Consider the following 26,856-nt stretch of genomic DNA (forward strand, 5'->3'; position numbering starts at 1 on the left):
GTACTTATTTTCTGACCATTGCTGTTCGTATACTCTGTAGCTGTGACCCCAGAGTTTAACAAGTAAAACGGATATCAGGCTAACCCGGGGGTGGGCGAACTGCGGCCCGGAACACCGTTTTGTGCGGCCTGTAATTTTTGCAGAGACGTAGCAATACTTTTGTTATATTTCTTCTTGACAATGATAAATTATAGTCTTACAATGATGTTTATTTTATTACTGAAATATAGTAGCTTGATCTCAAAGCCCACACATTTTGAAAGGTTTGAGTTGGTAAACAATCACAGAAATTCAAATCGGAGATTGCATAATTCGGATCATGAGTGCGATTTAAAATTAGCAACTTAAGCAACTTTATTACTTTTGTCACTGTATTTGGGACAGCTACTCGCATGTGTGTTAGATATAGCTATGTCCTCGATATGAGAAGTATTTTATATTTATATTGACTATATTGTAGAAGCTTATATTTAATGTAGCATGGTGATGATGCTGTCAGCATTGTCTGCCCTGGAGTTAAACCAAAGGTATACTCGGCAAAACTATGAACAGATCATTCCACACAGATTCAAACTTACATCCGCTTCTAAGAATCGTCACAGCCGCCTTTCATCTCAAGTTTTACCAAGTTGGTAACTGGGGATGACCAGCGTAAAAATTCTTGTCAATTATTCTCGCGCGTGTTTACGTTATCATGAAATTATTGTTGGATTTGTTTTAAATATATGCATATATATCATCTCCATAATTCCTCGGTCCCTGTGCAATTAGATAAAAGTATTGTGTTTCAGCTAATAATCTCAATTAAATATAGTGCGGCCGGTGAGATGAAAAGTCTTCCCACCCCTGGGATAACCGGATAACCACTTCCTCAAACTCGGTCTCACCATTGGGTAGGAACTGATTCTGGTGCAATTCACGTTTGCATACACATCTTTTAGAAATAGATGATTACGTATGTTCACGGTGGTTCACCGTTCTCGATCAACTGCGTAAATGTCGTCTTAGCAAATACGACCATATCACGAGATATTGTTGCTCAATGTGAAATTAGCCTTTTAAAAGAGCTGGTCACAACGGACTCAGTTTATATCCTGTTTGCTACTAACGAGTTCGCCGTATAAGTACTGCAAAATTTTCGAAACTCATTATATCTATTTAAAGTGAAAGCATGAGGGAAGAGATTATGCGACCGTCGGAGATACGATTTTGTCAAGACTGTATCTCACCGAGACCGACGTTCACCGAAGGCGATCATGTAAACTCGGTCGCGAACGAATTGTGTACGGGGCGTCTCGACGAAGATGATTTCACAACATTGGAGGTGTTTCTGAATAAGCGCAACGGACAGTATTATACCCGCAACAACCAAATGCTATATGTTTTCCGTGTGGCGGAGTACAGAGAGTGTTTAGACGAAATACGCGTTAACGTGGATAAAGAAAGGGAGAGCGATCGTCGAAAATTCACAACAAAGAATGATGGCATCACCGTGGACGTGCAAGGAGCCAAAGTACTGGATCATTTCAAATTCGAAAGGTGGGAACATTAGAACGATGACAATTGTCCTTAGCATGAGGTTGCCATACATCCACAATTTCCCGGACATGTCCGGAATTTCACTATTCAAACTGCGTCGTGGAGAAAAATCCTAAAATATGCCTAAATGTTCGAAATTTTGAAGGCTTGAAATAGACTCAAAATATTTTCGCAAATCAACATAAAAAATACTATTTTGGGGTGAATACATGCTGCTTGAAATATTTCTTCGTACTGCGCGTGATATGGATATGGGGACCCCCACCCTAGCAAAAAATGCAATAGAAAATAAACAATAACAAATAACCATCAGTTACTGAAATAAGTCTAATTGTGATCCCGATTATAGGATAACGATATATTCATAGAGTCGGTAAATGCCGTTCCAAACCTAAGGGTTGTTTGTCTATATTCTGGGGGCTGTGATGATACTGGCCAAAGGTGCTGACCTTTCGTTAGTAATCAGCTTATCAAGTTTTATGCTGGGACACGGAACCTTATCTAATTCGATATGGCGTCGCGACCATAAAAGATTGAACACCGCAGGATATGCAACCTGTTGGTGCGGACCCGCATTTGGGCTCATAAATCGTCTTATCCGTGTGACACGAACATGACTTTACGAAGCACAATTACATTCCCTGCATTTTCGAAGTCACCAGCTCTAGCGTTAAATGTGGGCTGATAGAGGAATAAAATTTTATAGTTATATATGGAAGACCCTATAGCCTATTATTGACAGAACTAATTCACGAAATTTAACGACCAGATGCATATATGGAAACCATTGCCTATAGTAATCCCCCTGAAGTTGCATCGATTTCCCTATGTTGGGCCCAAGATCTGGGATTATATGGACTGGGGCGCTGAAAAAAATGTTTATCAGTCCTGTTTACAACACACAACCATATACTCCGCCTCTGGTCGATAGGCAGAGCTTTGCCTGTGTGACATAATATTGACAGAAAATGTGTCACAACTTTATATAGAATCCGCTAGGATGAGCTAGAGATGTTAAGGAATTTGACCCCACTTCAATACCAACAATTTTCCACATACTCACATCATGGAAATTCCACGTCGTTATAGCATCACGTATACCAGAGTAAATTTCATAATCGGTCAAAACATTTAGTTTTTCGTTGGCCTACTATACGCAACGTGAATGGAAAGAAGTAATGTAACCATCGACTGTAGGCTACCTGACACTTTAAAAGGCTATATAATCGCACAGACTCAGTTCCTACCGAATAGTGCGACCTAGCTTCAGCTAGCATTCATCAAGATATCATCTTACCCGATTAGCTGGTTAAACCCTGGTACGTTCACAGCTTGTACTAACAGATGTTGTCAATTACGAACTAGGCTACTTCTACTTTTTCTGGTACTCAAATAGCGTTTGCCTATCCTCATTACTTTATTTAAATGTGGGTGTGGTTTTAGACTGCTTTCACATCTAGCTAACGGTTTGCAGAGTAAAACTGTCTACTTTTTGCCGTGCAGTTAAGTACATTCAGAATAGTGATTCTGAACCTTCACGAACCTGTGAAACACTTAGGCCTACTATAATTCAGTGATTCCCAAACTTATTCTACCCGCGTACCATTTCTAGTATTTTTCTCAAACCCTCGTTCCACGTAGTTATATCGATTGCTCAAAAGTGTTTCTTTTTTATCAGAAGGTAATAGTATCGATATCAGTTTGGCAAAATGGTTGCTGCAAAGGCAAGATTTGGTACGCTGATCCGGTACAGAATCTTTTGAACGTGTGACAAGGCTTGATAATTAACTATACATTCGATACAGCAAATCGCGCGAAGCGATGGAAATGTTTTCATGGATTTGATATATTTGTTCAAATAAGTCCTTGCTGTGAAGTCATTGTAACAAAAGCTTTGCGAGCTTTTGATAGTATATGAATCAATGCCTGCCTCGCTGTGGCAGAGTGGTTGCCATCGCCGCACATTTAATTTCAACCACGTGTCGTAATTGAGCCGCGAGCAATATGGCATACTAAATCATTTGTGCCATTAGGCCAATAATACTTTACAGATTCTCGGTTACTGGGACATGGAGCATCCCTGCCTCACTCGTACTGAAATCCGAAATATTGATCAACACATTATTTATTTCAATTCAGATCTTTATAGGTCTTAGAAGTTTCTCGTGTACCACAGTTTAGGAACCACTGATCAAATCTATGAGTATTCACGGACCCCACATTTAAGTCACGAACAAAATCTACCGTAATAGACATCTAATAGATTACTATATATAAACGGTGCACAAAATGAACTGTGCATAAACAATGTCGTAAAGGATCAAACCCGTAAAATACCATTTTGACAGAAATCAAAAGCATTATAATCAATATTTATTGCAAATCAATGGGACTTCTGCTGTTCTCTGTCAGATACCATTTCAGCACTGCGAACCTTCACCTTGGAAATTGTCCTCATATTGTTCGGTCAAAACGTCACAATTCGAGCGTATCATCACAAATCATATGTATGAGTTTATTGTGTGGCTTGACTTTAAATAATTATATTCCATGAGACTGTCTCCGGGAAACCGTTAGTGTTCCATATGGATCACCTCTTAGAGCCAGTGGTTTCGATAAAGCTACTGTCTGCAAGTATTGAGAGTTCGCAGTATAAGTCCTGCTGGATTTTCTAATTTATATATGTATGTATATTAAAAGTGAAAGCATGAGGAAAAAGATCATGCGACCGTCGGAGATACGATTTTGTCAAGACACCATCTCTTCCACGCTCACAGAAGGCGACCACGTCAACTCGGTCGCGAACGAATTGTGTACGGGACATCTCGACGAAGATGACTTCACAACAATGGAGGTGTTTCTCAATGAAGACGACGGATATTATTACACTCGTAACGACCGAATGCTGTATGTCTTCCGCGTGGCTGGGTACAGAGATTATTTGGACGAAATACACGTAAACGTGGATAAAGAAAGGGACAGTGACCGTAGAAAATTCACGACAAAGAATGATGGCATCACGATAGACGTGAGAAGCGGAGCTAGAGTGCTGGATCATTTTGATTTCGAAAGATGGGATCATTAGAGGAATGACAAGTCGCTTGAACATTTACCAATTTTATACACGCTTACGTCGTGGACATTCCACGTTGGTATAATATCATGCTTAAATGAATAGAATTCATATAGTTGATCGTAATATGTTCGTGGTATACGCAAGGAGAATTGGAAATAGTGCTGCAACATTCGAAATTATCAAAGGAGGTATTATCTTTCAGAAAATACAAGAATATTCGAAGTTGGATTAAGTTACTGAATTACCACCCTAGTACATAACTAACATAGTGTTTCGAAGTTTTATCTGTCACGCGAACATGGCACAGGCCTACTCTATAATTTCAAATGAGTTTCATCTACCTTTTCAAAATCGTACCAAAGCTAAAGCTTCGATGTCGTCGCGGCTGATTGACCGGAATACCAGAGCTCTGTTATACCATGCTACTTGGTAAGCGACCAATGCTCGCTGGACTCATACTATAGGCACGGGGTGAATACTGAAGCTGATTTACGTATGATGCAGACCCACTGTCCCCTGGGATGAAGTCCATTAAAATATATCTGAAACTTCAATTGATATTATACGTGACTAAATTATACGTGTTATTATATATTATACGTGAGTAAATTCACGGGAGCGTACTTTCGAAGAAAATAGCCGAATGGTTCATTTCTATCCTCAATTTAAGAAGACTGAAGGCAAAGGCAAAAACGAAGTGACAGTTTTGATATAATGTGTCTTGGTTTACCAATCTGTTCGTACAATTACAATGTTGGTTAGGGAGTTACAGCTAATGACATCAATATCTGCTGTGTTGCCGCTATCAAAACAACTGCTACCTGAATCCGATATTCGGTATATAACGTTGTCTAACCTCCACACAGCATATGCCTGGTTAGACACTTGCCTTTGTCTGTAAAAAAAAAATTGGCATGAGGTGAGATCAGCTGCCAAATAGTGTTAAAGTCATAAAGTTTTCAGGCAACTTACCCAATTATTAACTGCATCATTTGGAAATAATGTCCGTCTTTTTGGCCCTGCTCTCCTAACACAACCACAGAAAAACAGGCATGGTGTGAGAACACGCAAGAAATATTATCGGAAAATGCATCTCCATCCCCATTAACCAAGAAGATCAAAATTTCTGCAGGTATAGCTGACTTCCAAATACACGCAGCCTGAATGAACAGCGTGGCTGAAAATTTGATTGAAAAAATTCCGGGAACACAGCTGCTCCATTCGTATTCATACTCAGTCGGTCCCGTAAAAATCTCCTAAAAATGAGCGTTCACACCGCCCCGAAAAACCATTAGTATCATGTTCACATAGTGGGGCTCCGGTAAACATTTTCGAGAAATGTTATTCTCAGAAACCCGGTCCCTGGTATTATTATTATTATATCACATTTCACAGCGGTGCTTCTCGCCTTTCTAGGGTATGTGCACCACGACACGAATTTTCATAATGATCATAAGTCTCTGTCTTTGGTAATTTTGGGGGCGACTTTTTCAATCTTTCGCTCATTCAGACGTCAGTCTCACTCGCACCCATGCGTCTCCGCCTTGGTCTTTGCTGTCGATTTGTAGCACAGCTCAATTTGAGTTTGGGCTTTCCAATGCACTGCAACTGTAGTGAGGTCGGCGATGAGGAGCCCAGAGAAACTTCCGACACATAGAAGTTTATCCGAACCGGGATTGGAACACCGGTCCCCGGTATGAAAATGGCATTGTTAGCAGCGTATTTTCAAAGTTCGTTAAATCTGATTCTAGCTGCGAATGGAATAAGTATAGTCCTATACTTGCGCATTTTAAACACCCAGTACCTTGTACAAGTCGGAAACGAGAAGTTTTATCAGCTTATGGAGGTGCCGTGTATTTCAGGGAGGATGGCCAGGGTGCTATCAATTTTCTATCATACGATTTAACGCTAATGCAGGATCATCTTCGGTGACCATTTTTTACTTGCCGATATTAAGCAGACAAAATGGTATTTCAGCATCAACAACATGACATGGTAACGTAGTATATAAACAAAACCACAGGAGTAATTGAAACAAGCAAATGAAACCTAATTGAGCACTATACAGAAAGGTAGCCGAGGGCAGACTTAGACCACTAGATAATTCTAGTTGTCTAATTTCACTAAATTAGAGCGAAATTCCAGTAATCTAATTTTAATCTTATTTGTGAAATGTTCCTATGCTCGAATTTTAATTCTAACCTAATTTATTGTTTTCCTGAAAATGCCTCATTGTCCGACGATTTTGCAGCGAGTTCGCAAGAATATCTCTCTCGCGCGGCGAAATCCAGTGCCTAGCCGCCATCGCTTACTCACACCGTGCAGTCTTAGTAGTTATTGTGACGAATAATAACCTGCTGTCATGGTAGCTACCTAGTTTGTAGTTTGCGAACAAGATTATAGTTTTTGAAACTTTACGTTAGTACAACGCCGTGCTGACTAACATGGGCGATGCTCATTGTTACCTCAAAAGAAGTAATATTTTATTAGAGTAGTACAAATATAATATTAAATATAATGATCATTTTCAACTATAAGATGTGCACGATATCCGACAGCGATTTTCAGCGACTAATGAATAAGGATGGGCACAATGATTCGAGTACTCGAATCTGAATCGAGTAATAATTTTAATGATTCGAGTCGAGTTGTAAAATACCATTTTTCGAGTACTGAAATTATACGCTCCCGCACCCGAAAGTTAATTTACTAACGAGAACTATAGTTTTGGTACTATTTGCCATTGAGGATGCCTTGAAACCTTGCTTGGCTGTGTCGCAGCATGCGAGAAATAGTATAAAGTTACGAAAGTTACTGGAAATAACACATTTCCGAAGTCATGATTATCCCACAACATTGTCAAGAAGTGCAATGAAGTCGGTATGATCGAAAAAATACCAAAGTATCTTTAATGTGATGGATAACAGTCATCATATTCTTCGTGGTGGCATGAAAGGTACATATTTGAACGTTGACATTAGACATTCTGTTATGACGTAATAATGTGGGATACTCGAATACTCGACTCGACGGGCAACACGTGATTCAGAATCGAATCACCTAGGTACTCGACTTTTCCCAGCCCTTATAATGAATCGATATTGAGGCTAGCCAGACATGTTACTAGCTGAAAGACTATCTCATCCTAAAGATTGATCTTGTGGGTGGGGACGTCATATGCCAATTTCTAAGCGAGTCGATCTTGGCAGTGTTTGGGCCATTGTACTACAAGGCAATGTGCTTATTGATATTAGCTGACTCTCCATCTATGGAATGCTATTGCCATCGTCATCTGTCCCAGCTAGTTAGTAATAGTGTTGTTGGGTACAGGCGAATATAGCTTACTTTGAAACAACAACTATAATTGAGAAACTTAAATCAATTTTACTATTTCAAAATGCTTTATTGCGCGTTCTTTGCTAATCACAAATAGATCTCCGGCCGCGATTGAAGTGACCCCTGGTAAAGTACAAAATAAGCCAAGTTGGGTGTAAAGACGTCAACCATTCTCACGTTTAGGGACCTAATGGGTATGCACTGTGATTTCATATGGACTGATTTTTGCCGCATTTACTTTCCATTCATAATCTCATTCAATTTCACAGTTTTGGGAATTCAGTAATTCTAATTCTAATCTAATTTGAAAAATAATCCGTGTAGCTCTAATTTTTATCTAATTTGGAAAAGCCGCCTAGCTCCAATTCTAATTCTAATCTAATTTGAGATAACGTGTATATCTCTAATTATTATTCTATTTTAATTTGGAAAACTCGTGTAACGCTAATTGTAATTCTAATCTAATTCGGAAAAATCTGAAAATTTTCTTGTTTACCAAGTCTAGCTGAGGGCCGCAAAATATATATCTGTTGGTGACACCCACGCTACCAAGGATTGTAACATTTTTTTTTTCATTTTATTAGGACACAACAAAGACAGTGGCGCTTATCGCCCGTTAAGGCTTTGTGCGCCACGACAAAGCATTTCGTAATGTTGCTTTTTGAGTACGAAGCACCACTTTTCATGCTAACGCACACCCACCGTACCAGAGTTGGATCAATTACATTAATTCGGTTCAATTACAATTACAATAATTTCCTTGCACGTTTCAACTACATTACAATTACAATTACTCAATGCTATAAATATCAAATTACAATTACAATTACAATTTCAATTACTGTTAAATATGTAAAAATTACGATTACAATTACTGTTACACATGCAATTACACAAAACTTTGGTTCGCATTTACATTTACACTTCCTCAAAAACTGTTAGATTGCATTTGATGAACATTAGGGTGCGGAAACTTTCTGGCCCCAGTAAATTTGGCTGAGATTGGAGGCAGGGTTGTAACCAAGTCACATGGTTGCGAGTCACGAGTCAATCATACTTTTGTGGTTTTGACTCGAGTCGAGTCATTTTCAATTCATCACAGACTCGAGTCTGAGTCCAAGTCACCGTTTAAAGGCTCAAGTCCGAGTCATGGTGTTATGACTCGAGTCGAGTCCAAGTCACAGTATTGAAGTCATGTTCAACTCATGTTTTCAATCCTGCTTGGGTGATATCGAATTCCTTGTTTGCGAAACATGTTCATTTTGTCCATATCAGAGTCTTGGCACGTATTTATCTAGGCAGATAACGGACAGGTCCTGGCCTCATTTACCGATGCTAAATATAACTTTACTAATCTTAGAACTTAAAATCAAATATCTCTCTTGTCAGTCTGATACATCACCAATACAAGCATTCAGTTTTTATTATGAGCACATCGACGATAGCTCACGAATAGCTGATAGAGAACCAACGAATTCACGTCTACATACTATCTGATAGAGAACCAACAAATTCACGTCAAGATACTAGTTGATAGAGAATCAACAGATGCATGTTTGTGTAGAGGTATTTACAACAGGCCAGCATGCTGTAAAACCGTGCATGCAACTATGTGCATTGTGCAGTGACAACAGAACAGATACCTTTTGATTATACTAAAGGTGTTCCCAATTGCATTACAGAATACATCGCAGTTACAGCATTGGATAAATAATTGTACTATGGGGCTGTTCAAAAACATTTTTTTCAAATTTTCCGGCTACTTCTTAAAATTGCTAGATTGCCTAAAAAATCAAATTTGGCTCAATTCCAACCAGTAGAAAGCAATGCTATGAAAGAAAATTTTAGACCAATTACAAATAGAGATTTTAGAATTTTACCGGCTATCTCATGATATTGTTACATTGTGTAAAAATATGATTCATAGCAAATTTGACTCAATTCCAACTAGAAAAAGTGAAGTAATTAGAGTAGAATGTTTTGGATATGAAAAAAATAGTCGGCTTACTACTATGTAATTATATTATATGAAAGAATTTCTCACTAAAATACTCCATTTATTTTCAAATCCAAAATATTCTCCTCTCACATCATTGATTCCACTTTTTTCAAATTAAGCCAGATTCAGTGTTCCTTTTATGCAACATAACAATTTTATCAAGTAACCACCCAGTAAAATAAAAAAGAAGTTATTTTAGAACAGCCATATTGTATAAACATCACACAACATTAGCCATTCATCATTATACTCACGTGCACAATGCACATACCTAACAAAACGTCAAATGGACGAGGGGCATTGTCTGTTTTCACAGACAGCAGATCAAATCAATTAGTTACACTTCAAAAATACTAATGTGGAAAGGAGATCCTCAGATATGTTAAAGGGGCATGGCCGTAGAATGAATCCACATCTACTGAATACACGTTCCACTAGTGCACTAGATGCAGGAATTGACAAGCATTTTTGAACCACACTGAAGAGCATTGAATACTCATTCTTTCTAGTCGCCCAAAAATGCAAAGAATCATCGCCTTCAAATCTACACATGAGCTTATCAGTCTGCTTATCAGACTGCAGTCTCTTGACCATCTGAGTCATTTCATTGGCTCTAATTGAACTTTGCTTCAATTGTTTGCTTGTATAATTGAAAAGTCTTGAGTACTGTAATTGCGGAGGATCTATTACCTCTTCATCACTGGACGATTTTGTACAATGCATTATTGCTACTATGTATCATTTTCTGTTGTTTTTACGGTGGCATATCCGATATCAGACAAGTGCAACGAAAGCAGTATTGACAAATAGCGATGTCGGCAGAATTCGTCGGATGCGTTGATCTAGCCGTTACGATTCGCAAATTTCTTCATCCTCAAGTCATATAAAATAAGCCGAGTCAATGACTTGGGTCGAGTCATGCGTAATGACTCGAGTACAAGTCGAGTCAATCCAAATATTGACTCGAGTCGAATCGAGTCATTTTCCCATTTCAAGAAAATGACTCGAGTCAAGTCGAGTCATAAAAAAATCGTGACTCGAGTCTGACTCGAGTCGAGTCATGACTCGAGTCATTACAACCCTGATTGGAGGTAAGATTGAGATAACATCTCTGCAAATACGTGATCAAATTTGATGAAGACTTGGTTGGAAACTTGATTTTCTTTTTGCAATTGTTGCAGCAAGCCTCAGGAAATGGTTTAGCACATGTTTCAGAAGAATTTATCTGATGTTTATCCATTTTTGAAATATCAAGATTTAGTTCAGCCCACTGGTTCTCAAACTTTCTTAGAAACGTCCTCCTTTATGACAGTGAAATATTTCGTGCCCACGCCTTGTCTTCATATCACACAATGAAACCAATATTTTAGCAACACTTACAGATAGTTTGATGGTACGGAAGGTTATCCAAGACTGAGAGAATTATCCAATATGAAATTCGGACTATACAGAGAGCAATAACAATGAAATGGAGGTAAATCGCGCGAAGCGCGGCAAAAAAATTCAATTTACCGGAGCCTCCCAAGGAGGCACGTCCCCCAGTTTGAGAATCACTGGTTTTTGCCTATATTGTAATTAACTACGTTTTCTGTTGCTACTAGAGTATGGGAAACAGTTTAGCATTAGCATGGCCGAATTATATAGTTGACGAGGCACGCATAGAGCACCGATGTAAATAGGCTAATGATTTTATGTTGTGATAGTCAGGTTTCAATATCAATGTAATTGAAATTGTAATTGAGCAAAATTTTCAAGAATTACATCAACAATTACAATTACACAAATAGAAAGGCTCCAATTACAATTACAATTAGATGAAAAAGTGTAATGAATTACATTCAGCTCAATTACAAATTAGACTTGATCCAACTCTGACACGTACGAGTCGGAATAGGTAACGGGGAACGCAGGACTTCTTTTATTTTCATCCACTCACTATGCGATTGCGTCAAGTGAAATTTTTTGTATCTGTCGAGAAACCTTTCTAGTGCTGTTACCAGTAAGAATACGGAAACAAAACTAAATGCATTAACAGTATGTTTAATATCAGCGGTCTGAAGAAATATTAAAAGTTTTGCGATAAACATAGAGCTTAAATCACATTTGACACAATTCCACACAAACCCATCAAGACTTATGTGACACAAATTATTTTCAACCATTGCAAAGACCCAAAGCAGTAAGTCTTATTCGGAGTACTTCCTTCAAATGCATAACTTATCAACGCTGGAAGGTCAGGTGATCGTCGTATTCCTTCTTTAAGTAAAGAAATAGAAATCATCCCGGTTGCGCAACTAGTTCTGATCTGTAAATAGGAAATATTTTTGTTCTTGTTCGCAGCAAGGTTTCACAGTAAAAAATACACGTACGCAGATGGATTTCATTATTTGATAGATAACATACCATATCCAATCACCAGAAATACAGAATCGCTTGGTTATCACCATTGTATAGCAGCCAGACGAAAAAAGTATCGATCAACGACTCAGATTTTGGCTTATTCTTTATTACCGTTATAATGTCGTCTTACAATTGCATAAACTGTACGCAGCATGGATTACAATGGGTAGCCTACGTCATACATGCATATAATTTCGAAATGGTATACGCTGTTAAATAAATTTGCGAGAACCCCTGTGTCACTCAATCCTGTCGAGAACACTCAGGCCTGCAATCTGCACTTAGTCAAGTAAGTCGACACGACAATGAACACCATGAATATCAAACAAACAAAGTCATAGCAAAAATTGAGTCCAATCATCCCAACACTGCGTTACTTATTACCTTGTGTCTGCTGGTATCAAGAAAATTAAAAAACTACCTTTTTCACAAACGTAACGATTAGCCGTAGTGCAAGTCTTATCATTCCAGGAGGAGCCATACCACATTTCCACACAGTTTTCCCACGTCCCACCGTTCGGCTCACCAGGATGCCAATCCCTGCAGTAACAATTGGGCGAAACCCCATATTGATGTAAGTCAATTTCTAGAAGGGATCGCTGATAAATGCTCTAACGTGTATACATTGGGAGCTCCATCCACCCATTCAAACAATGATTCGTTGTTGCGGTCGTTCAACCCAATCCATAATACGAAGTCCTTTCCGATCTCCCAGAGAAACGACTATAAAGGTAATTATGACTTACAATGACTAACCAGGTTGCTAGTTGGGACGGAAGAATTCATTGCAGTTTTGTTCAAAACGGAGAAATTTATAGGACCAATTGTCAGTAGGGGCGCGAGTATAGGCCAACTACAATTTTCGTCCAGTTTAATATGCCTTATACATTGGACGGAAAGAAAACTACTTGTAGGATATCCTAGACCGAAAATATGATATATCGACCTACTCTCAATGAATTCACAAAGCATTCCACCAGGGTTGTAACCAATCACAAGGCTCCGAGTCACAAGTCAATCTCACTTTTATAGTTTTGACTCGAGTCTCGTCGAGTCGCTTTTAATTCACCATCGAGTCAAGTCAGAGTCCAATTCAGCTAGCAGAAGGTCGAGTCCGAGACATGGTATTATGACTCTAGTACGAGTTATCGCATTGACTAATCAGTTTCGAGTTAAAGTCTTGTTAGAACCACTTTTATAACTCTGTTTATCATGTGTAATAGTTCGCACTTGAAATATACTAATTTTCCTTGCTTTTAACAGTTTCTGGTCACATTTTCAAGTACCAGTACCAATATCCGGAATACCATCAATGTGGCTAGTTTACTATCCTCCTACATCACAATGAAATGTCGGTCTTGGCCGTCTAAGACTCGAGTCATACGATTTGTTTCGAGTCATGCGCAATGAATCGAGTCAAAGTCGAGTCAATAAACGGATTGACGCGAGTCGAGTTGAGTCCATTTCCTTATTTTGAGAAAATAACTGAAGCATATCTGATGTTCTAGGTCTAGGCGACGTCACATAAGCTGAGAGCCACTGCCAACTGCCACACGCCAAACCCCCTATTAGTCAGCCCGAAGGGGGCTCAAAATTATTTCGGGAATTAACATAATTTATAGATTTTTTTTAAATATAACGTTGCCAAGTATCTTGACCATTGGGTACCCGTCCCCCATGAAAGCATACGCATGATGCGTCAGCCATTACCACGCCACGACGCAGCAAGACATATGAACTTTTAGACCATGTAACATGTAACTCCGAGAAGTGTGCCAGGCCATCGGTAGCGACAAAAGGTTGGCCAAAAAGAACTGCTCTAATGCTTACCGAAAACTTCGATATGTGTAAAAGTATATGTATCTGTTCAATTGTTCATAGGTCCATAAAAGGCTGGCTTGTCCTGTCAATCCGAACCCCACAAGATAAATGCTATCCCGCAGAGAAAAATTATTTGCCAATGAAGACATACCAATTTGAAAGAAATCGTGTCCGTCTTTTAGTTCAGTATACGTTTTGACGAGTTCAATATACTTTGACATAGCAGACAGGAGGTCACGAAATATCATCATGTAACGAAGTCATTATACCAACGGGTCCGCCCGAATATGTTTGATTATTGTTCACGGGCCGTACATTTTACAAGACACCTCAATCAGCTCTACCGGTATATCTGCTCACGTGAGCAGAGAGGACAAAAAATTTATAGCAATATATATGCAATTCCCGATCATATTAACCGATTCAATCATGAATTATAGAAAGTTTTCGCGCGGTTATGCGATATAAGCTGACTCATAAACAGTACAACAAATTTAGCCGATAAGTAGCGGTAAAGCGTATAGCGTGATGGTGGGTCTGACGGACTGGTTTTGGCTTATCATCCTTATGGGGTCCAAGATGAACGCTTGTTGAGGGTGGGGCTGACGAAGTGCTCTTTCGTCCCGGCATAGGCTACATCTCACAATAGCATTGAATGCTTTGTATCACGTGACTATACTTGCTCTAAAATACAAGTTGTTTATGGAATTCAATTGAAATATTACGTGCTCCGCAATATCGTCGATGGTGGTGAGATTGGCCCCGTGGCTCTCGCAACGTTGTTGCGCATTTTCCCACGACGCCGTATCGTTCGAAAGGTAATAACATTTTGTACTGTAGTGGTGCCAACCTGGAGGACATTGAGTGCCTGAATTGAAGATGATAAAGTTCGTTCGCGATTAAGTGTGGATTATTGTACGGAACGTAGTGTTTGGCAACCAGGATCCGATCCAGTTCGGTAAAACTGAATCCCGACTCTATCTGGATTCATACTTCAGTCTTTGATGTTTAAATACGGATCCAAACAGACGCTGTTTAATGTTGGGAAATCACCATTTATTGCCCCTCGTCGACGAGGTGGTCAGTAACGAAGTAGGCTACTTCTACTTTTTCAGACAACTCAAGTATGTTTGTCCAATTGCGCTGCTTACCCAAATGCTTACATTTAGTCAACTTGTTTTCTACTTCTGCTCCCACTTAACAATTTTGAAGACAAAACTAGGCCTAGAATACTCGCTTATCTACTTACTTGGAGCTAGCTACTTCTATTTGTAATTGAGTAGAAATTCACGATGCTGCTTCTACCTGAGTGGCAACGACGACTAATTTGACCACCCCTGGTCAACAGACACGGAATCATAATAAAGAATATAGTCCTTGTGTAAATCACCATCCGGAACACCGCAAATACAAAAAGCAACCTCCGGAAACGCGTTAAAATTAGCTAAAGGATAGCTTGAAATTGTGCTACAATGACGAAACTAGCCTAGTTCAAGTTATTGTAATGCTTGAAACATGTCGAACTGTATACTTTATTTCCGAGTACCCGTGGCCCAACTTGAAAATACCTTTTTCACAAACGTATTGCAGATACTTGGAACATGTCTGAACACGCCAGATGGCGCCGTGCGAAGCTTCAACACATCTTGCAGCAAACCAACGTTTTGGCTCGCCAAGGAGCCAATTCCTGAATTGTAACAACCAGTTAGCATCCACAAATTCATCCAACTTCTGAAAGGGATGTTTCGGTCCTTTACCCTTATCAACACCAGTATAGACTTCTTACGTGTTCATTTACTCGACGTACGCTTCTTGAAGTAGGCCCTACAGAATTTGTTCTTGTTTCGACACAAAATCACGGGTTTGTGAATGAACAGTGACAGCTCATTCGAGTGACACATGGAAAAGTTTCACCGCGCTATACATAAATTAGGAAATACAATAATTGACCCCTCGAAGACTTTCAAATCTTTAATTTCATGAAAAGCATTCTTTTAAAAATGGAACCTATAGAATCGTGGTTTTTAGATGCGGATATTATTGAAGTACGTGTTCGTTTATTGACATAAAGTTTCCACTGACGTGTATGTGCTCGTAGTTTCATCAACCCATTCAAACATCCCGTCGATGTTGCGATCGCTCAACCCTATCCATATTCCAGACACGTGCCTTCCGATTCTCCATAGAAAGGCCTGTAAACAACGTAAAGATGTAGAAAAGCATGGTTCTGCGGTACCACGGGACAGGAATACAGTGAGTTTCTCCGAATCAGGTTGATTAGACCCGGATTCGCAATCTTTGTTCGAGTGCCGCATCCAGATCAGGAACGGATTCTAAATTTCTAGTGCATGAAAGTGACTTTCTGTTAGTTGATTTCGATGTGTTGTAAAACAATTTCTTGTAATCTTCTGGTTTCCGAATTGTATCACAATTTCGAAAAAATCCTTGAACTGTCAACTTCGGATCAAGTCAGGGCGTAATTAGAAAAATACCGGCGACTAGAGTCGAAGTAATCATCGTCGATACTGACGTAGAAGTAAAGTTGGCGATTTCCAAGTGAGTAGAAAGTAAGTATAAAAGGTCTTATAGTCAAAGTAATCACCGTTGGTATTTGCGTGGAAGGATATATAGCGATTTCCAACTAAGTAAAAAACTAGGTATTCCCGTTTTTCTATTCCAACAAACCACTGCAGGTATAGATCTGTACGTCAAACATGTTACCGGTACCAATATGTTTGTTACGACGTCAGTTTAAGCTCCGGTGCCATACTCCTATCCGTAGCTAAAAGTATGGCTGGACCCAATAATTCGAGAACTCAATTTTGAGTTGAGTGCTAATTTCAATGATTTCAATGATAGAGAGACGAGCTTTTTGAGTACTGAAATTATACGCTCCTAACCACTATCATAGAGAATCATCGTTTCGATACTCTTTTCAACTGAGAATGGCTATAAACCTCGATCGGTCGTATCGTATGTCTATCATGAGTCGTTGTATATGCCGCAAAACATCAAGGACAAAAATAAACTACGTCCTTTCCTTTCCTTATCGCAGGATACGAAACATGTAATATACCGAAATGCACGTTATTGGAAAGAAATGACATATATGTTATTGTGAAGTCGTGAACAACCCACATCATTGTCACAAAGTGCAACGGTCGTAAAAAATGCCAAACTATCTTTAATGTGACGTAGAACTGGCTATATTCTTTGTTGTCGCATAAAAGGTACATTTTGAACTACCTTATCATGCATACTGTTATGACGAGTATTGAGTCATACTCGAATATACTCGATTCGAAGCCTAATACGCGATTCTAAATCGAATCACTCAGGTGATCGATTTTGCCCAGCCCTACTAAACCGTCGTGGTATCGCAAGACACACTTCGCCTTAATTCCGTCGAAAAAGTGCAACAGGAAAGAAATGTGTGCCAGTCATATCCCAAGGAATTGGAAAACGATGACGCGTGACCTCGATATTACAGAGATACATGAGTGAAATAGTACCCTTATTAAAAATCTCTGTCTATCTGCAGTTCGAATATGGTGGCTTCTGTAGGAAATGAGCTAGGTCAAAATGCCAATAATTACGTGTTCTGTGACGTCGTTGATAGTCATGAGATTGGCTCTCATCTTTCGACAGCTATCCTGCGCGTCTTCCCACGACGCGCCGACCCTCGAAAGGTAATAACATTGTCCGGTATTGTCTGTCTTCCAATCTGGAGGGCAGGTAGTACCTAACGAATGAGATAGCAAGAAGTTGGAAGTTTTGAGCAGTGCTCTTCAAATGGTGCGCTCGTTTTAGCGTAGGATGCACCAAAATGAATATGGGTGGACCAGGGTTGTAATGACCTGAGTCGAGATTTTTTGTGACTCGGCTTGACTCGAGTCATATTCCTAGAAGACGGAATATCACTCAAATCGACTTGAATCAATCTGTGTATTGAGTCAACGTTTATTGGACTCATCAGATATTACAAAGAAAACACGTATATATATTTATCCATTTCCGGCCTACACATACTCATTACTCACGAGAATTTGCCAACGCAGTCGTCAAAGTCTCTTCAGTGCTAAACGTGGAAGTGACAGGATTTGTCCTGGATTCTGCTGCGGATTTCAAATGAATATAAACACATAGCAGTTATGATTGCTTTGCATGTCCGCCTATATTAGCAGCTATTCATGTTTTTTCAGCTTAACATTGTGCAGAATTTTTGAATTGAATTGAATTTATTTCTAACAGCACAGAAAGACGAACAGAAGTTACCTTTTTAAAACATCTTAACAGACCAATAGCGTTTTTGATTGTAATCATTTCGTAAAATATTTTTCTCGCTTGATCAGCGTGTATAGAATGCTGTATTCATGGCGGTGATTTATATCGGTACAGGGTTACGAACAAGACGGTGCCTATTTAAAACATCTCAAGAGGTCAATAACCTTTCTGACTATAGGCAAGGTAAAATATTTCGCTTCATCAGCGTTATGCGAAGAATCGCGATGCTTTACTATGACTAACTTCAACATAACTGCTGTCGCATCACGAGAACCACCAAGTGCTTCTTTCCGGACAATCGTGTGGCATAGTATTAGTCACATACGGTCAATCGGGCGAATATTATATGAGAATTTTGAAGTACTGCGCATTTGAATAGGATTGCTTGAAAGTAATCTTTCCTCTGAATATACGAAATTTGAAATTAAATTCCGAGTTATACGAAATACAGCAAAATTCAAATTCAGTTAGTTCATCCTCATACGCATGAGAATGGCGAATGCCTTTACGCCAAGCCTGACTCGGTACGACGATACAGTTCCCTTGTGCAGTTCTCCTGTATATTACCGACCTTTTGCTCCAATCACTCGGATTAGGCAACTAGAGGTTTTATGATTATATAATCATTACCCAAATACCCAAAGTAATAGTTTTGTGAAAGTATTCTGTATCAAATTTAGAATTGATTGCAATCGTTATGGTCTGTGCTGCAGACTTTGGAAGTAATACGTTAGTTCAGTGGTTCTTAAGGCCTCTGCACACTGACCTCGCGACGCAACATCGCGAGTTGCGCGTTGCGAGTTGCGAGTCGTAAGTCGCGAAGCAATGCACACTGGTCCCCGCAGTGCCCACAAGCGGCAACTACAGCTCTTGCGCGTTCTGTCCGAAGTCTCGCAATGGATACACATTGCACAGCTCCCGATAGATCGCAAAATGAATATTTCGATGGGTATACATGGGTTTGTCAATGAATAAGATGACGTCTTATATGCACACACTTTTCCATTAACGAACCAATATCATATTTCAATGCTGAAAACGCATAATCTGGGTGACCCAGTTAAAGGTGCTATTTCCGGTTGCCGATCCAAATTTCTGGAGTTCCAGCTGTAGCCTATTATGCTACAGACACCAAGCCTTTCTGTATTCCACTGCCTCAGTGACTGCATCAACTGTCAAGCACTCATACATTATTTTCTCGATATGATAGAGAACAACATTCAAATGCATTATAATTTTATTGTAAATGAATAAAGTCTTAACAATATTCAAATATAACTCTGGGATTCTTTCCTTTTCAATCTTCGATTCGCCCTCAGGTATCAAGCATGGAAACTGATCCGTAGGCCTGGTTGATTCATTCTCCATAATGATGCATAGTCCATTATTGACTTATAATATTAGCCACTACAATTCGTACCGAAGTCTGATAAAGAGGAGAATAGACGAAATCTAACATCAAGAGTTACACTGCTGCTACCTAGTCAACAAAAAGATTTTCAGACGTCGTGTACTGAGATGTACCGGTATCTGAAATATACATCAGTGAACCCATGACATACCACGATTATATGTACCTGCTTAACCCAGTTTCCAACCAATGTACAGTGTACACTGTACAGGTTAAAATGAATCAGACAAGGTATATATCTAATAAATCCACCTGTAGAGACATACAGTGACTGTGAGTTTCGCGGTATCGGTACTGCCGGAGCTGGTTGGCCTTTGGTAATTACCAAGTACCGGTACTGCTTACAGTAGAATGTGCTCTTGCAGTTAAGCTTCAAGTTTTAAAATGGCCTCAAATCAGTCTAAATTAAATGAGGAAATAATTATAGATGCCAAAACACGCAATACCCGGACAAACTATTGCGGTGACATAGAGCTAACGATCAGTAACTGCTGACCAGTCGCTCGCAACTCGCGACAAAGTTGAAAATTTTCAACTTTGTCGCGGAGTTGCGCAACCCTGTCGCAGACGGCATGTTGCGAGTTGCCGGCGACTCCTGTCTGCATGGTCCAGTCGCAGACAGGCGCGATTCTCTCGTTTTATCGGGTCGCGAGCTCAGTGTGCAGAGGCCTTTAACCGAAGTTCCACGGAGCACTAGGGGTTACATGAGCCAGTATCAGGGATGCCGCGGAGGTCAATTCAGACACCCATTCAACTCATACATATGATATGTGATGATGCGCCGTCTTGGCCATCATTGGTCGCTTGCAATTAGACTTGATCAGTATTAGTTGAATTGTGACTGCTGTCGTGGTACACCGGGTGCATTGGCGTAAGCAGGGCAGGTTGTGATTCGTGAATTAAATCCCTACCTTCCGAAATTCCAAATCCATCTCCTATATTTATAAGCTCACTTGTACTTGAGCAATTGGAATCACGGTGTTACGTTTTGACCGAACAATACGATGATACTTTCCAACCACTTCCTGTGCTGGTATGTGAATGGGAACAGCAAAAGTCATACTGATTTAAGAGATTTTCGATGATATTCATTATAATTTTTACTGATGTCTGTAAAAATCTCGTGTAGATGGTTTCGTTATATCCACACTTTATTGATGCACAGTACACTTTGTGCGCACGTAATCTATTAGATGTCTGATTAGTTGTATATTGTGGTGGACTTTTTTCGTGGATTTGGGGCTTCGCGAAAGATTGCAGATTTTCGTAGGCCCAAGTGTTCCGCGGGTTCCTAAAGGTTAAGAACCCCTGCGTTAGTTAATATACATGAAATAAATGATCAAACTATGGTTTACAAGAGATGTAAATCACAATAGCTTATAAAATAGTTACTGATTTGACGTTCTTCTTTTCCGCTCGCTTGGCATGCACGAAGTTCATCAGTCTCTGTAGTAAATACGAAATAGAATAATCAATGTAAATGAAGGCTCATTCACATACTTAGGAAATAGTTGTATCATGCTTAGAGCTACGACTGATCTCGGATTTTTTTCCGATACCGGTAACTAGCGCTTTCACTGATAACCGAGATATATTTGGCCGGTATTTAAAATATGGCATCCAGCTTCATGCGCATTTTCAAAACTTCAGAGCATTCACTCTAACAGCCGTACATCCGTCTGTGGACTGGACATGAAATAAACTAAAAAGATTGAATCTGGGCAACTGTAATCAGAGGAGGTCAGTAAAAAAGTACTTGTATAAATACGAAGCAAGACACACGAGGAAATATTGATTGGCGGTAATTACTAATCCTAGACAAATGAGAGACAAACGATACCAACGTAAAATGCACGGACATAACAAAGAGTCAGTATTAAACAGCGACCTAATTAATAATACCATAATCTAAAATGCATTCTTGCAAAGACCACTGTCAGTGACTGTAATTGTTAGTAACTCAAGGAGGAAAAGATCGATATAAATGGAATGATATGCAACATACGCTTTTGACAACTTGCGTGCAGTGCGGTGAACAATACGCATATCGTGACCAGTGCTGATGTGAGTAAAATTAGGCAAGCAACCAGCAGCTGGATTTTCTTTGAGCCGCGTTTTCTGGTTTCAATGTCCATCTTGTCCTCTTCTGAAATTTAATGGACCATAGCTCTGTGAAAATCCAATGTTAGTCGAAGCCCAGCAGAGCCCGTTAGGCAACACACGCACCAAACTAGCCTTCTTGAGGCTCTGATTGACCTCTGAATATGCCATCAAAATATAATAGGCAGTTGTTGTTAGTTTTGTAAATAGGTAGAGTCAATATATGTAAATTAATGCTGAATTCAGGGAGATTAGTTATATCTTAAGCCGCTCAATATCGCTTCAGAAAACCCGGACAGAGAATTCATGCACACTACCGTCAAACGCATGTAAGAATAGCTACCCATAAGGCAAGGACATATCTTGCCTTCAGCTGATAGCAATGGTCAACACACATTTTGGTGCAAAGAAAGTTTCAACGGTTTTGTGGTATTTTTAGGTCGCTGAATCCAAAATTGACATTAGTTTTTCTGAATTGGCTCGATTTTTTAAAATATTCCATATTTTTTGTTTTTATTCTTTGTATACTACATATCTTTGTATCCTACGGTTTTGGGGCATTCATATGTCGCTGAATCCGAAAATGTAATTTATTTTTCCGAATAGACCTTATTTTTTGAGATATTCCACATTTTTGTTTGGAAAAGTGCTCAAAATACGCAAATTTCGGCATAGGTAAATTTCGCTTTATGTACTCAACTTAGACGAGTTCACATCTGTCTCTTCAAGTGTGTGCATACTATATTGTTCTATTTCTGAAGCGATATCGTTGAAGACGCAATCGTTAACACAGAGAGTCTTATATGCGCGAGTCCTATTTCATGTGGAAATCAAGCAAAAATTATAAAAATTAGGCGATATTACCGATAAACAACACATTTTTGTAAATCAAAAACAGGCGCCGTCAAAGCCCAAACTATACGTTCAGTAACGCTCAAAGTTCATTTAGTAAGCTGTCAAAGCACGCTAGTCAATCATACAGGCCTACCTCCATTTTCATTAAAAGTCCTCCAATGTCTTTGCAGTAAGAAAAATTCATCTAGTTGGCTAAAATACAGAAGTAATTCTTTCTCGCTTGTGCGGTAAAATGTTAATCAAGCTTCAGTTCGAGGGCGTTTTTGTTTTTGAATAGGGTACCTCCCCAGAGTGAGGCACAGATCGCCGAGAAGATTCTAAATCTGCGTAATTCCAAGTATTCTATTTATAAAGATTAAATAAAATAAATATATACACAAATAAATAAAAAATATCGATATCTCAAAAAGTAGAGCCAATTCAGAGAAACGGAGTTCATTTCCGGACTCAACGGCCCAAACATATTCAGAAACCCTTAAAATATCTGTGGCACTCAAAACAGATTTTTTGGTTTGCCAGTAAATAGACCTTCATGTATCGTCTCTGTGAACGGTAACTTTCGACACAATTGTACTAAAATCAAAATAACGACTCATAGTCAAGTATAAAATGCAATACGTCTAATATTACTCAGCGTATAATCCCCCTCAAACTTGCGCATTAAATGCATTAAGTCCTGTAGTAATGATATGCATTTTCCGTTCATTTCAATGCATAGCACTCGTCAGTATGCGTCTGTCAATGCTAATATAACCGATATCGAATTTATTGAAGTCCATGTTAGGGTTACCATATTTCTGCGACCAAAATTTCGGAAACTCTTTAGCGCCCACTAGTGGAGTTCAAAATGAGTTATGACGTCACAATAGCAAAGCTTTGCTCATAGACTAGAGTAGGGTTGCCATACGTCCGGAATTTCCCGGACATGTCCGGAATTTCACTGTTAAAACTGCGTCCGGGAGGAATTTGTAAAATTTGCCTAAATGTCCGGAATTTTGAAGTAAGCTCATAATTTTGTCCTAAATCAACAGAAACAATATTATTTTTGGACACATGTAACCCATATGAAATTTTTCTTCGCGCTGCGCGCGATTTAGTATCACATTTATTGGTTTTAATATGGGGACTACTACCCTCGCAGACTGCGATCGACAAATAATTAAAAATAACATTCAGTTACAGAAATAAGTCTCGTTGTCATCGCAATTACAAGATAACCGTATATCCATAGAGTCGGTTAAGCCGTTTGATCATGACCTAACGATGTACGATTACGCTCCTTGCATTTTCGAAGTCATCATGCTCCACCAGCTGTATTGCTAACTCTGATCATGTGGGCGGATAGAGGATCAAATTATATAATAATATATGGAAGAATCAATATTATTGACATATTCATTGAAATCATTTAAAGACCAGATGCATATAGAAACCAGATGCATATAGTAAGCCCCCAGAAGTTGCATCGATTACCTTAGGGTGGGCTCAAGATCAGTGTTTATTTGGGCGGTAGGGGACTGAAAAGATTTAGCTTCAGCCCTGGTTACAACTCACAACACACAGCCACATACTCCTGAACCGGATCGTGACCATCTCTAGTCGATAGACAAAGCTTTGCTGGTGTGACGTCATATTGATCTACCTCATGTTGAAATCCGGTAGTGGGCGCTCAAGTGCGTCCGGAATTTGGATTACTAAAATATGGTAACCCTAGACTAGAGGTGGTCACGATCCGGTTCAGGAGAACATGGCTGTGTGCTGTGTAACCTAGATCGAGAAAACGAATTTTCAGCCCCTTTCCGCCCAAATAACCAATGATTTTTAGCCCAACACAGGGTAATCGATGCAACTTCTGGGAGGAGGGGCTTGCTATATGAATCTGGTTTCTATATGCGTCTGGTCGTTAAATTTTTTGAATGACTTCCGTCAATAATATTGGTTCAAGTTCCATATATTACTATATAGTTACTACTCCCCGCCCACATGATCAGGGTTAGCGGTAGAGCTGGTGGAGGATGATGACTTCGAAATTATAGGGAGCGTAATTGTACATCGTTAAGTCATGTTCATGTCAGCCTTATGCCGGTGCGCACCATGGAGCTTTATAAACACCCCCCATCCAGTGGTTTCCAACCTTTCATGGTCGCCACTTCATCTCCAATTTGCTAAATGTTCCGTGGCCCAGATAAAAATTTGAATGAAGTCAGCACCTTTGCCCAGGCGGGCTATTTCGGAAGCTGATTACGTTCTACAACGCCAGATTAAAGGTTAAAGATTAAAATCAATAACTGCGATAGTAAATTGCGCATAGCGCGAAGAAAAACATCGTGGATCAGCCTAGATATTCCCAAAAATAATGTTTTTATGTTGATTTACGAAATAATTCTGAGCCTACGTGAGCTCTTCGAAATTCTGGACTTTTTGCATACTTTAGAAATTCCTCCCGGACGCTAGTTTGAATAGTGAAATTTCGGACATGCTCCGGAAATTCCAGACGTATGGATACCCTAGTCTATGTGCAATGTGCCTGCTTTTGTATTAGCTGGATGGGTGGATCCAGAGGTAGGCTAACTACATTTAAATTTTCGTTATGAGTATTCGAGTGTTTTCACTTTTCATGCGGCTCAATATGTACTCTGAAGTTTTAAATGCGGCTCCGACATTCAAAATGGCTGGGAACCACTGGTTTAGATCAAACGGCCTATTCCGATTTGCATGCGGGGTGATATTTCCATAGCATGTTATAATTTCAAAACCTTTACTCGAATATACCTGGTTTGTGCCTGGAACAATCCTCTGCGACCTGCGAACCATTTTCATATATATTTTCTTGTCCTGAACGTAGACAAATAGGAAAGTTTGGTACGGCAGGTGAATTTCCTGACCATATTCAATTTATATGTAAATGAGAATAGCACAATAAGACAGCTAGGGGGGTCACTGAAACCTAAAGGTTCTTGTAGTGCGACTCGCGAAGGGTATAATGGGGCGCGGCAGTACTCAAGTAAGTGGTTTGAATGTGCAGTGTTAGCCGATTGAAGGTGACTGCTTTCAAAATTGCGTCTTCATGACTAACTTGAAACAACTAATACCACTAAATGCTAGCGCAAATACCTAAATTAGATTTAGTAAACGATAATGAAAGAGTCCCAGTCGTGTGACAGTTTCACTTATAAACGCGCAGGGAAACTATCCCAAAGCAACTTTCTACTTAACAAAATCAAAACTATAGTAAGTATTTATAGTTATAAGTTCAAAAATCACACCCACTTGAGTAAGTACAGTGCAAGTAGACAATACCTACTTGAATAATCCGAAAAAGTAAAAGTACTTCGTTACTGTTCACCTCGCCTGTTCACCCCATGGTTTCTGCGCACTCGCAATTTCCTACATGGCCGTAAAAACGTAGCACACAAGCATTAGAAATGCATTTCATCCGAATAAATATTTATTGATATAACCGTTAGTTACAGTAAACTAGTATGCGTAAACAGCATACAGAGCGCCTTTCCTCAACGATAATTGTATAATGTAGTAAAGATTTAGGTGAGCGAGTGACTTAGAGGACATTCTAATACGATAGAAGATGGTTTCATAGAGAATACAACTTCTGACGATGCAAGGCAGTGGTATTCACAGACACACATATCTAAAATTACTTTTAAAAATGTGTTTATGTCTGCACCGCCACGACTTATTACAAACTTACCTTCTTGACACCATGGTTCAGTATAAATCGTTTTGTTGGCCATTATCGATGATTAAACTAGTTTTAAATCAGAATCTACGTTGAAACAAATGTAAGGCTGCTGATGAATTAAATCCCTGAAAACATTCATAATTAATCTGGATAATTTCAAAAGGAGGCACGACCTGCCACATAAAGCAATAAATATATATATTATGGAATATAGGAATGGTACACATAATAGTGACCAGACATGCTGCGATTTCTGTACGAATGTAATAGATGACGATATACGATCAACCACGTGCGAGTACGATTTCGATGACAGCAAGACAGTGCGTATTCGA

General features: G+C 39.3%; 2 protein-coding genes across 2 annotated transcripts; one reads left to right on the top strand and one right to left on the bottom strand.

Annotated features, from left to right (window-relative positions):
• Nucleotides 1-783: 783 nt before the first annotated feature.
• LOC145436224 (uncharacterized) lies at nt 784-4,843 on the top strand. Its single transcript, XM_080313580.1, has 3 exons — nt 784-893; nt 1,165-1,539; nt 4,240-4,843. Exons 2-3 carry the CDS (start codon nt 1,172-1,174, stop codon nt 4,622-4,624), a joined length of 753 nt encoding a protein of 250 aa, XP_080169706.1. The 5' UTR covers nt 784-893; nt 1,165-1,171; the 3' UTR covers nt 4,625-4,843.
• Nucleotides 4,844-11,864: 7,021 nt separating this feature from the next.
• Nucleotides 11,865-26,647, bottom strand: LOC145436225 (C-type mannose receptor 2-like). Its single transcript, XM_080313581.1, has 12 exons — nt 26,531-26,647; nt 25,594-25,656; nt 21,872-22,012; nt 21,259-21,312; nt 18,212-18,286; nt 17,768-17,913; nt 16,254-16,363; nt 15,740-15,858; nt 14,897-15,039; nt 12,967-13,073; nt 12,772-12,890; nt 11,865-12,255 (listed from the first exon to the last, which is right to left on the bottom strand). Exons 1-12 carry the CDS (start codon nt 26,571-26,573, stop codon nt 12,245-12,247), a joined length of 1,131 nt encoding a protein of 376 aa, XP_080169707.1. The 5' UTR covers nt 26,574-26,647; the 3' UTR covers nt 11,865-12,244.
• Nucleotides 26,648-26,856: the final 209 nt, after the last annotated feature.

Source organism: Botryllus schlosseri, chromosome 3 (genome assembly GCF_051294905.1).
Source record: "Botryllus schlosseri isolate E-star chromosome 3, Bs_hap1, whole genome shotgun sequence".
In the NCBI taxonomy this organism is placed as follows: domain Eukaryota; kingdom Metazoa; phylum Chordata; class Ascidiacea; order Stolidobranchia; family Styelidae; genus Botryllus; species Botryllus schlosseri.